The 13,394-nt window shown below is 34.7% G+C and overlaps 1 protein-coding gene across 1 annotated transcript in view; it reads right to left on the reverse strand.

Moving 5' to 3' along the window:
* The window catches only part of CFAP46 (cilia and flagella associated protein 46), a 66,760-nt gene that overhangs the window by 49,785 nt on the left and 3,581 nt on the right, over positions 1 to 13,394 (reverse strand). The window contains exons 4-13 of the mRNA XM_088168530.1: positions 12,447 to 12,511; positions 11,743 to 11,907; positions 10,289 to 10,412; positions 8,826 to 8,920; positions 7,907 to 8,014; positions 6,805 to 6,904; positions 5,263 to 5,361; positions 3,688 to 3,878; positions 1,543 to 1,771; positions 413 to 533 (exon numbers count right to left, since the gene is read on the reverse strand). Of these exons, the coding sequence (XP_088024656.1) occupies positions 413 to 533; positions 1,543 to 1,771; positions 3,688 to 3,878; positions 5,263 to 5,361; positions 6,805 to 6,904; positions 7,907 to 8,014; positions 8,826 to 8,920; positions 10,289 to 10,412; positions 11,743 to 11,907; positions 12,447 to 12,511 (1,297 nt within the window). The remainder of the gene's footprint in view (positions 1 to 412; positions 534 to 1,542; positions 1,772 to 3,687; positions 3,879 to 5,262; positions 5,362 to 6,804; positions 6,905 to 7,906; positions 8,015 to 8,825; positions 8,921 to 10,288; positions 10,413 to 11,742; positions 11,908 to 12,446; positions 12,512 to 13,394) is intronic.

The following is a 13,394-nucleotide window of genomic DNA, read 5'->3' on the forward strand; positions in this document are numbered from 1 at the left end:
TTTCAAAAGCAAGATCTTAGAAGAGGAATACAATTACAATATAGAAAGAATAAACAATGTAATTAACACAGGCTATTATTGGTGAAATTTCTGAAAACACCACTTAAAAATGACCTTGGTTAAAAACATTCAGGACTTGCACATACTAAAAATAGAAACACTTAAAGCACCCTACAGCACAACGGTAAGGTCCAGGGGAGTTTGGAGGGGAAATCAACATCTTTTCCAGTATCACCATACAACTTTTAGATCCCTAATGAAAATGCTAGGAAGTCTGCCACAGAATTCAGCAGAACTATCACTTCACCTGTACTGCAATATTCCCTATATGCTGCCACGGGGTGGTACATCCAGCCTTTAAGAGTATGCAAAGCAAAGTGCAGTCTCTTTTAGTCACACACACATACTTTACCTTTAACTTCATTTTCACTGTCAAGGACTATTTGAAATGTATCAGGAGCTAATGCAAGACCTGCATTTACCAGAAGCGATCTGTTTTTCCTCACATTATCTTTTTGTTCTCCCCTTTTAGCCTACATAAAGAAAAGAACTCACTGTTATAGTGTTCATTTTATATTTCAACTAGATCTTATTTACTAAACATAACAGAGTACACATCATGTAAGTTGCTACTACCAAAAAAAATACCTATAGGAATTGTGTATCTAGGTATCTTACACATCGTTCTGCAGTATTATTGTCATTGAAAGTGACTGTGGAACTGCTATTGATATTCACATGATTACACCATGAATAATTTAATACAAAGTACTGTTCCTGCTTCTCATGAATCTTTACAGTATATTCCTCAGTATATAACCAGACATTATGTTATACCTTCTCGAAGAACAGAATTTATTTACAACCAACAGTAAGATGTCCAGTGTGCAGTTACTAGGAATTGCTATAAAATATAAAACAACATCCTCGTCTGCTAAGAACTAGCCAAAGTTAGAGGAGGTGTGGGTTTTTTTAAAGCAAAATTTAAACAGAGTAAGCTTGCATGGAAAAGCATTTAAACCAGGAAAACAATAAGGTGCCAGTATGATTTTTGTACAGGTGCTAAGGCAGCACAACAGAATTAGATCCAGTAACTCTTGACAGTGCCTATATTGTGACCGTAGAGTGTATTACTTAGTGGCATTTGTAAGCATTACATAATATTGATTTATCTCATAGCCAGCTAGGACATTTAGCAATTTGGATACTGTGCTTCTCATTAAATAAAAGACTGTTTTGTGCAAGGAAATCCTAATTATTGATAACTGCTATTCTTTATTTGCTGATATTTCTGCTAATTAGCAACTCCCTGCCTTCCCCTAAAAAATAATATTTGAAAAAATTGGGAAAAAAAGTTCTCTATTATAATTTTCTGACTGTGGAACAGCACGACCACTTCAAGGTAACAAAGCAAAGACAGTTTGCTGAAAACAAGCTGATCTGCCTCTGCTAATATTCAGTTCTACTAAACAGCTGTCTCTCCTCTGCTGGAATTTAATAAGCAAGCCTATTCCAGCTACAGACCTTGTTCTAAATGCTTACCTGTTCAATCAGCATTCCTGCCCGATCCTCTAGGCGCTCGGGTGACTCGTAGAGCAGAGCACTCAAACGAAGGCGCTTGAAACTCAGCCGCAGATGCTCTCGATACTGCCCGTTGTTGTTCAGGTGCATAGCTTTGTGCAAGTGCTCCAGAGCAGCCTCTAGTCTTTCCCCATCTTCTTCAATACGAGCTATTTCCATATGAACTTGGCAACGCAACGAAATCAACATGCTAAGGATTACAAATTTAAGTGTAAACTGTTAAAATAAGACACACTAAAATTTTTAGACCTAAAACTCACCTGAAGGTGAAACTCAAAAATTAAAAGTGACTCTAGTATTAAAATTGATATTCCCTTTTTAACTGACTTGTTCCTTTAATTTTCACTATTATGCCTTTTAAATTGAAATTAATAACAAAATTTAACTGCGTATTACTTTTACTGGCCCTGCAGGAGAAAGCAACACATCCTGTGAACTAACTGATCTTTACGTATCTGTAGAACTCCTTTTCAGTACTGCTTAGGTGTGCAAATCAAGTGAAGAGGTTTTCAAAAGTAGCTAACTGCCAGAGAGATGATAATGTGCTGAATAAGGACTTTTGACAAAGTTGACTCTCTGTTCCTAACATTTAAGTAGAAGCTAATACTCCTCCAAGTCTAGCCCTGGTCATATTTGCTCAGCTCTTTTGTGGCTCACCTCAGGCATAAAGGTTCAAAGTACTGTCTCTAGCCAGGTGCTGCTGACACCACTCACCACTCTATGGAGCCAGCAGCAGGTTTTCACCAAAAACTGCATGTTCACCAGTCTCAGGTATGCTCAGCTCCCTATCCATCACCTGCCCCAGGAAGCTGTTCCTGACAGCTCAGAGCTCCACATGCTACCACTGATTATCTTCAGGAAGAAAAACAAAAAAAATCAGATAAACTAAAGCAATGAAAAAGAGAGAGAAGAAAGGTTTTCAAAGCCATCAAATATGCTGTAAGGACTAATGTGTGTCCACATCAGAGACAGCCTGACTGAGCAAGTGTCACCCTTTTCCTACGTACCAAAGTAGCCACAATTAATGCTGCAATCAAAACAAAAATTAAGACAGGTCAATTAATAAATTACTTCATTCAATCTCTAGAGACAGAAACACATCAGAGTTCAGGCTGAGTCCACTGGATTATTAAGAATATCAGGAATATATATGTGACAAACCCTCAAACCCTAATCTCTCCAAAATCTCCCATCTTTCTTTTAGCGAAAAATTGTCATTACTAACATTTAGTACAAATTTCAAAGTTGCCTATGCTGATCTTGCATTCTCTATATGGAAAGCATAAGAAATGCTTGAATAACAGTACAGTAATACCATATAGTGCTTTCATGCATGTGTTTATCTCCTCTTTATGCAACTAAAAAAAATTTTGAGAACACTGGAACTAGATTCCTCACCTTCCTCTGCAAAACTTGCAGCAGAAACCACCTACTGTCCTGCTGAAATGTCAATTACAACTCACTCTACTGCAAAAGTTCTGATCTCTGTTCTTAAGTCTTGATGCATAGGTCCAAACAACTAAGTTACAAATAGCAATTTTTACTTGTCAGCTCAAATTAACAAAAAAAGTGAAAATATTTAGGTGCTTAAGGTTAAGTACAGCATAATAGCAAATAGAAGAATATAGCCCCGAAAATAATAAATTTTCTTAATACAGCTTTTTCAATTAAAAAGAAGTATCATCAAAGATACAAAAATAGTATCTTGCAAGAAGTGTCTTATTTGACATGTAGTATAGAAGCCATGATGTTTTTTTCAAAAGTAATTTTTTTATGATTTTATTTTTTTAACCAACAAAAGCAATGTTAACACAAGAATACAGACCACAGTCTAACACACACACTGCAGCTTTGGCATTTTCTCAAATAATTTTGATTAACTAGAGTATTTTTAAATTCCTAAAATATTTCAATTTTTGTTACAGGTTATTAAACAGTGTAAGATGGTGCCTGAAACAAATCTATATTTAAATGAGTAACAGGGAAATGTATGCAACATGCAGACATGCATTTATTCTCAAAGACACTTAATATCATGGAACTTGAGCTTTTAAATGAGTTTATGCTTTGAGACCTTTCAAAAAACTACACAGCATTAAAAATTACCTGTCAATCTCTTCAAGGACATCAGCAACTGAGATCAGTGGCTTTCGCACATGTTGGTGCAAATTGTGTTGCAGTAGTGGTAAGCACAGATTCCACTGGGTTGCACAAACAACCTGGATCACACCAGGATCTCCCAACTGAACTGCACGTTTTAATGTGAATTCAAGACTTTTTATCAATTTCAGCTGAGCCTACATACATGAAGAAGTAATTAGCGCTACTGCATTTAATAAATGGAATTTCTTACTTGTTCCTCCAAATTTTAATCTCAGGACTGTTTTCAGTAGGAAGCAGTCCTTCAGCCAGCAGATTCAGAAACTTTTTTCCTAATAATTCCTTTAGTTTTTTTTGTTTTGCTTGATTTTTTGTTTTGTTTTGTTTTTTGTTGTATATAGGCATCAATGACTAAGGAGCATTTCTTTTAGGTGCTCCAAGCTGCTATCACATATTTCTGGCAGAAGTCTGTCAGCTATTCCCCATTCTTATGGTAAACAAAAATTGATAATTGTGAATACTTTTGAATTCAGAAGGTTTAGACTTTTTGGCTTTTTTCACATTCAGCTACCAATGCAGTACAGAAGAAGAAAAAAAGAAATATTATTAATGGAATTTGCCATACTGTCAAGTAAACTTGGCTCTTATTAAATCTAAAGGCCAATGTTACCTACAGTAACAGACATGTCTTTTATTATGCTATTTTTAGAGGTTATGCAAGTAAACAACAAAACAAAACAGAAAAACCTCAAACAAAATCCCTCTCCAACTGCATCCACTGTAGACTTAAAGTCTAGAAATATGTAAACACCCTGTTTTACATTTTACTATTAATAGTGTTTCATATTATGAAGAATTCATTAACAAGAGGGTTTTTTTCAAAAGGTGATTGGAAGTTCTGAACTCCAAAATTGTAACAGCCCTAGATAGGAGTAAGTCTTTGCACTTCCAATTTCTGTTAAACATATTCCTACTTCCCACTGTAGGAATTTTAGGTGACTCTAATAGCTGGTCTAAACTGCTCTTTGTAGGCATCTCTCTAATCCCATTGATAATGTTAATATTTAGGCTTCTAACTTTGATGATCTGAATTATAACTGAGCCAACCAACCACAGAAATTCAAGAAAATCCTCTCTAGTGTGACAATTTATCAGGAACAATCTACATTTCTCTGACATAAGAGTTTGTATAAGATTGACCATAATATGCAACTGCAGTTGAGATGGACTCAATCATCCCTAGTGGTCCTTTCCAACTCAAGATATTCCATGAAAAGAGATCCCATAAAGGCAAAATATGAAAATATGAGAGTGTTGCCCTTGTATGCCTCCATGCTACCATCTTTGCTCTTGGAACCTAATATATTACAAACTTTTACAGTCAGACAGAAGACTTAAGGGAGCAACACACAACTGTGGTTTATTTTTCTCCATTTCCTTCTTGGAAATTCAATTTAAGAGAATATGAAGGTTAAAAGAATTCCTTATCAGTATAATGTAATTAAGACACACAGTCAAATGCAATTTTCCACATTTAACAAATTAAAACTTGTACTTTTCTCTCAAAGTTGAAGAACATACCTCAACAATTCCTTTGGTATAAGTCACAATTTCAGTGCCATTTTTCTTCATTTCATATTCATATTCCAGACATTCTATCTCAATAAGTTTCCCTTGCTCCTATGAAGTATTAATACACAAAATGCTAATTTCAGTAATCAAAAATAAATACAATAAAGATTAAAGCCATGCAATTACAGTAGGACAGGACTGTACTTTCCTACTGAAAATCCCACTAAACAAGCCAGTTAACTAAAATGGTACAAAGGGAATAGAATTTGTTGTTAGAGCTGCAGTCACTTTTTATTCACCAGAGGCTGCAAAATAAGTTTTAAGCTGTTCATTGCCAGAATTTGCAGTAAGAAAACCAGTGTACACCTGATGCCTCCTATACTGTAGTTTGGTTTCAGTTCTAACAGAATCATAGAACCACAGAGTGGTTTGGGTTGGAAGTGGCCTTAAACCCCATCCAATTCCAACACCCTGCCATGGGTAGGAGACACCTTCCACTATCCCATTATGCCCCAAACCCATCCAACCTGGCCTTGAACACTTCCAGGGATGGAGCAGCCACAGCATTTCTGGGCAACCTGTGCCAGGGCCTCACCACTCTCACAAGGAAGAATATTTCCATATCTGATTTAAATCTGCCCTCTTTCATTTACTCATTAACATTATTAAAAAGGTACATGCTTGGAATAAACAGGCAATAGCCAAGACAGAAAGGATTCATCTTGATGAGCAGCAAAACTTTTAAGTGAAAAAATGAGGTTAGACTTTTAACAGCTTAGGAAAGAGGTGACTATTAAATCATATAAATTGTATGTCTGGATTATAGAAACACCTAAGATTCACAATATTTGGATTAAATAACATCCCCATGACTGGAAAAGAGATCGTGAAAAACTTAATGACAAATACACACAGAGATGAAACTCGTGTCATGGTTGGGAAATTTGCCAGTACTTGGCAAAAGCCAAGGAACTGAAATTTTGACATAGATTTCTCTTACTCTACGATGAGAAGAAATCACTATCAAATGATGCTGGGCAATCAGAAGATGATCACTTAAAAACACATTAACTCCAATGGAGAAGGTTGAATTAGAAGCCGAGTTTCTTTATTGCTGCCACATAACAGATATTTCCCACTACTGCCTACACAAATACTTAGATTAATCCTTGTGAATCTTTGATCTAGGGGATTTAAACACATCTTCCAGTGGAATGCTATGGATTTGTATAAGATTTTAGACTTGCAGGAAATGTTCAGAATAATGGGCCTGAATCAGACACCCAGAATAAAAAAAAATTGTGAGGATAAGTTAAATTTTATGAGTAACTATAAGTGGGTTCATTCTAATAGAAACTGGAATTTAACTTCTAATCAAACTCTAGCACAGGTACCGTTTTAAGAACACAAGCACAAATTTACAGTCAATATTTATTTGCCAAAAGAAACATAGAATCATTAGTACTATTTTTAAAACATTAACACAAAAGTGGTATAGGAGTGTAGAGGTGTGTGAAAAAAAATATCCAAACCCACATAATTAAAACTTACAGTAATTGGAAAGCTCTTCAAATCAAGTATACAATGAGCTGCGAGCTCAGTGCAATTTACTTTCAGAGAAAAATGAGCTAATTCCAGAATCAAAGGAAACCTTTAAAAATACAAAAACATCACTCAGAGAATTTGATATTGCTCTTCCATGAAATTAAAAAAACCACTATTTGAAAGTAACTGTGCAATGTATCTGAAAACCTTAAAGTCATAAGAATATTAGAGGAATTATAATTATAATGTTAAATATTATTACAATTATAATTATACTAGTAAAGCTCACAATTAACAAGGGAAAAAGAAAGTTCAAAGTTGGCTACATGAAAAATACAAAAATTAATCTGTTTATGGAAAATAATAAGTGTACTCCTATGCACAAACAGTTCCTGAAGAAGACAAAAATACAGAATGAAATGCATGAAGCACAGACATAATGAAGTAAGAAACTTCAGATTGCAGAAAATTTTGGAAATATAATTCAATGAACTGGCACACAAAGCAGTTAAATCCATCAGTCTGCTACCTAGGAACTAAGAACACAGATACAGAGATGGAGACTGTTCTAACTGTTTGTCTGTAAATAACCAAATGAGCACAGTGCACTGTCTGGAACAGGAGAAGTGATGAGGTACCTGAATATTGTCAAAGAGGGTTTACCTTAACAAGTAAAAATGTAGTATTACTTCTGTATGTAACAGCTGTGATATAGCTACTGGAATAGTGGTCAGTTTAGTCTTTCAAACTTATGCTGAAGAGTTGGGAAGGGCCCCAGGAAAAGCTAAAAAGTAACTACAGTCTGAAAAGTACATGTCAATTTTAAGACCTTTGAAAAACATCTCATTTTACCAATAAGAAATTATTATGGAAAGATTTAATCATGTTATACAAACAGCTGTATACAAGAAGATACTTAATCTTGGGTTCTGTCATAAAGCCTAACAAGATTCTGTCCTTTTTTAAGATGACTTATGTGTTAACACAATGCAAACAACAAAGTAAGAGTTCAATGTCTGTAAGGTCATCAGGAATTTTGACAGACTTCCATGGAAGCAGGATCAGCTTAATCATCAACTTCCAGGGGGCTATGACAAATAAAACTCACTTCACATTGAGAACAGATGCTGGAGGTACATCATATTGTTTCAAAAGCACATATAAAGAATTCAGATTTGTGGTGGCATCACTTGGAAATACATTTGTGTCCCACTGCCTGCAACATATGAGGAATTGGGTCATAATATTTACTGAGAAAGGTTATTGCATTAAAATTTCGAAATACTCTCCTAACTTCAGAATGGATGGCTCTTATTCCAAGGTACCACTGGGCTACCTGGATATTGAAATATCAAGAAGAAAAACCAAAACAATAAAACCTAACTTCATTATCTGAATTAATATTTCCGACAGTAAATTTTATCCCAGAACAAAAAAAAAAAAGGTGTGCACAATGTCATATAATGTCATTATAAATGATATTTCCCATAATGTCAGTATAAATTAATTCACTGTTACTAAGAAAAGAAATCAATATTTTTTAAATGGTGAAATCTTGAGACACTGAAAAAAAAATTACATAAGAATTTGCTATGAAGCCTAATTTTCAAGTTTTTCTTATATTTTTAAAATTTAAAGAGGTTTAAAAGCATTATGCTTCATGATTTGTACATTGTATTTTAGATGATTTCCCCACCTCATCTTTACTTTCTTGTACACAGCTTGGGGATGGAACGAGAGTCCATTTGATATTAAAATGTCTTTCAGACTCTTAAATTCTTTCTTCTGGCAATATCTGTATAACACACAAATCCCTACATTCCCAAATAGCTAGCTCACTTTTTAGATGAGAGTGTTCTCTAGACAGACCTGACAGTTACTACACAGACTGTCATTATAATTTTCCTTTTGAGGAATTAAACTCTGCAGTAGGTTTTTCTACAAGCATATGGGATCCCTGAACCTGATTCTACCTCTGTAATATGCAGCATCAAAGTACAAGTGGAAGGATACATTTTCATACTTACAACTTTAACACCTGCATTTTATAAATAACTGAAAGATGGATGGAATTTTCTATTTCCTTCTCTACCTGGGAAATATCCATTAGTTTGTGATACACCTATAAAATAACAATTTAATTATTATGTGGTTAAATAAGCAAAGGACCAACACTCAACAGGGCTAAAATAAAGCAGGTATGTTGACTGTTTTCATGGACTTTAAGGGCAATGTGGCTACTACGATAATCTATGTTGTTCTGCATAGATAATACAAAGATCACCCAGTAGAGCTATACTGACCTTCTGATAGCCAGGATCAAACCTCTTAGCAGAAAGGTAAATGTGGAACTACCTTCTGAGTTAGAATCCTAATGAATGCATTTTTAACACCTTTTGATAAAACTCATTCTGAAGTCATGTCATCCAGCTGAGAGACACATGCCCAATTCAATTTTATCTGTAGCTATAATCGGCAGGGGAAAATATTACGAGGACATCACAATAAACTGCAGTTACTTCAACTTAACTGTAGTTACACATTAATTGTGTGCAGATCATTTCTTCTGACTCTCACACTGACTGCCTACAACTATCAATACTGATTACTTAAGCTGTACACTAAGTTTTGCAGGACCCCAGTTTACTGCTGCTAAAGCACTCAGTAGTTTTAATCACACTTCTGTAGCCTAAGCGCAGTTTTAAAATGGCTTCATTCTTCTCTTTAAGGACATTATCAAACAGGTTTGCTCAGTAATTCTTCTAAAAAATACAAAAGCAATTTCAAGCTTGCCCCAGGGCGATCACTTCATTATTATCACACCTCTGGAATGTTGTAATATCGATTCTCTTAATTGAAATGTTAGAGAAATTTGTAATATAAACATACACTTCTGGAATGAAACGACTGGGGGGTGAACAGTAAAAAGACAAGAGATAGCGTAGAGGAATGAAAGAAAATATGCCTGCACACAACTTCTGAGTTTTATTTACCTCTTTCTGCTTTTGCCACATTTGTCTTTACCCTCTTCTTTCCCAAATTAAGGGCATGCAAGAAATGTGGACTATTGTAATATCCTTCAATTTCCAGAATTATTTACAGAGTTCAAACTGAATCACTCAAGCATTTATCAGCATGAGAAAAGTCAAAAGATACTAAATATGCCCTCAGTGGCATAAATCAGGTTAAATTGCTCTCACTACACCTCTTTCAATGGTAATTAATCCCAAAGAGAATTTTTATGGTTAGTCAAAGTTATCCCCATTATATCATGATGTGTTAAAAAAAACATTGAGCAGCAGGGAGCTCTTTAGCTTCTAGTATCAAAAATATACAACCCGTGAAAATCTCTGCATATCTACCGAATTGTTTGGTAGCTCACAAAACTTAAATGAAAAAAACAGATTATGTAACAATTATAACTATGATCTTACTAAATGTAGAGAGAGATCCTGTCTTAATGGGAATTTAAAATATTTTTCAGCATTACCATTAAAGAAAATATTTGAGAGTATTTATCTGGAACATTTTCCTTAATAAAGACTGCTGCAGCAGATGAAAACTCTTTTGCTTCTTCCAGTTTTGAAGCATCGAGGAAGCACTCAAGTAAATTTCTGCAGATCAAATAAATGTTTGTATTAAATATTTATTAACACTTTCCAAAATTATTCTTAGTTATATTTTTTAAACACTCTTTGTATTCAAGTTACCACTTCTAAACACAGTACAAGCAATTAGTGCTATAAAGCATTGACTCAACACAGAAGAGATCCCCTAATTTCTAGATTTTTGCTTCTTCCAAATATATACAGCTGTTAATGTATATTTAGTGCAGATCACAGTAAAAACCTTGGAAAATGTGGAGGTTTTTTGTGAAAACTTTTATCAACAAGAGACCTGGAAGTAAAAAGATTAATTGTTTTAAAGTGTATGAGAAAAAATATTTCTGTAAGACGGATTCCAAGATTCTCCCTTAACAACTGGAAAGGCTAGTATTTCAAAGCCATTTAGAAAAATAAAACTATTTCTATTGGAAACTGCAATATAGCTACTGGATTTTATGTACTTCATCTTATTTGACTGGAAAAGAGCCTGTTATTCCACAACATAAATTAATAACAACGATAACCATAATTTTTAAAAATTTAGAAATAAAGGCAACTTTAAAATAAACAAATGCAAGCATTAGTTTTATAATACAAACACACTACATGCATTTGTTTGTTCTTATCAATACCCCAGCAAGAGTTTTGTTCCAAGAAACTGCATGCATGGTATTCCAGACAGTCCTTAGCAACTCCTTGGAATGTTTTGTTACTTCCCTCCAGTTCCAGTTTATAAAGGAAATGCTACATATCACTACACCACAGTCACAGACCAAAGAAACAGAAAACTCATAAAGAGAAAGGGAACAAACTATAGTAGGACTGCAAGAGGAACTGGAATCAGTCTGTTGAATAGGGGATCAAAACATCTCTACGAAAAGGGAGTGCGACCTGTAATTCGAAAAATTACATGAACGCTCATCCTTTTGCACATAAAACTATTTTTCTCAGTACAGTTATCTCAGGGTTTATGCACCAGCTTTGCTCAGGAAATGCGAGAATGGTAATACATTGATATTTATACACTATTTATTTCCAGTTGCTATCAATGACTCAAACACTATACCAAAATGACTGTGAAACTTCAGATCCGATCTAGGGCCCAGCTGTCTCTAAAACTTCTTTTTAGCTGTCACTAAAACTTCAAGCTTAAAGTAAATATTGAAATGAAGCACATTTTATGTTCAGTACATTCACATCTCTTTAAGAAGTTATTAATTAAGCTTTAATAAATACATCTACAACATTACAGTGAAATATACCTTATAAAACACTACCTCAATTAGCAGTTCCAAAAGGACTACAGAATGCCCATAAGAAAAAATACAATTAAACTCACATCATGAGTTCTGCTCGCCATTCTTTGTCTTGCTCTTCAATTCGGTTTAATGCTGTAACAATCTGTGAAAGACTGGGAATAAGGCAATAGCGGAATCCAGGCTTAAGAAATGGCCTCACAAGTTGCCAATAAAGAACTGAGGCATTATATATCAAAAAAAAATACCTGAAAAATAAGAATTAAAAAAAATAATATTTCATGAACTTGAATAAATATAAAATTACAGCTTGAGCATTGTAAGACACTTCTTAGAAGTTAAAAAGTGCAACTTCTATTTTTCGTTGGAAGCAATCCTGACTAAAAATAAGAAGACAAGAACAGAACAAGAAGAATATGGTAACTCTTACAACCATACTCTGCTTAATAATTATCCACTTAAAAATAAGCTAACATGGTGTTCTCATTCTAAAGATTATAACTATGAAAGGGTAGGAAGTGCTGAGATATCCATCAGCTTTTAACAGGATTGTTCATCCTGTCAGTGTAAGACTGCAGTATCCTTACGTTGTTACAGCACACACAGCAGTAACAGAAGTTACAAAATGAAAGGAAAAAAATCTAAAAAAAAAAAACAAAAAAAAACCAAAACCAAAAACCCTAATAACATAACTCCATGTTACCTAATGAAAATCAAGACTAAGAATTGAAAAAGCAGACCACAGCAATTCCTGGGATTTAGAATTAATCCTGTCAGTATGGCCTACCTTCTGTTATGGGTTGCAAAATCTATTGCCTTCATAAAAAACAGCACAAACTTTTCAAACTCTTCCTAGAATAGAACAAAGAAAAGCCAGTGCAATTTGAATATGTTTTTTATAAATCAGTAGATTATTTTCCTATTTCAATATGTTCATATTTCACATATTTCATAACTTTTATTTTCAGACCAATCTCAACTAAAACATATTGCCATAGCAAGCTGTTGCTATAGAAACAGAATAATTAAAAACTGGTTGATAGTCTATTTATATGATTTCCTGATTTCAAATTTTAAGACTGTATTTTCAACTTATTTCATTTCTGCCAAATATTAATTATCAGGACTGAAATTCTCCAAAACTACAAATCTGCATACTTTTTAAGCTTTTAGCAAAAAACGTTTGGAAATATCCAAGAGCATATCCAGTGGGGAAAAACGTTATATTCATTTGTCCCATTAAAAATCTCAAGGAATTATTTTCCTAAAAAAGGCTCCAACAGGAATTTGTCAACAGAATGATGTGACAGGCATGCCCTTTTTATCATTAAAGGAACTAGGAATCAGCTCTTCAGAGGAGGAACAAGGCATCCTGGTGAACACCAAGTCGAAGAATAGCAGCCAGCAGTATTCCCTTGCAGCAAAGGCGGCTGACAGTGTCCAGGGATGCCTTAGGAGGAGCACGGCCAGCAGGCTGAGGGATGTGATCCTTCCCTCAGCATTGGTGAGGCCACACCCAGAAACACTGCTCCCAGTTCTGGGCTCCTCAGTACCAGACAGAGACACGGATGCTGTGGACAGTCCAAGACACGGCTGCAAAGGTCAGAAAAGAACTGAAGTATTTCTCCTATGGGGAAAGACTGAGACCTGAGACTGTTGAGCCTGAAGAAGGCAGCTCAGGGAAGATCTCATCAGTATTCCTGAAGGCAGGGTGTAAAGAAGATAGGTGAGATAA

Source organism: Sturnus vulgaris, chromosome 8 (assembly GCF_052056855.1).
Source record: "Sturnus vulgaris isolate bStuVul1 chromosome 8, bStuVul1.hap1, whole genome shotgun sequence".
NCBI classification, from domain to species: domain Eukaryota; kingdom Metazoa; phylum Chordata; class Aves; order Passeriformes; family Sturnidae; genus Sturnus; species Sturnus vulgaris.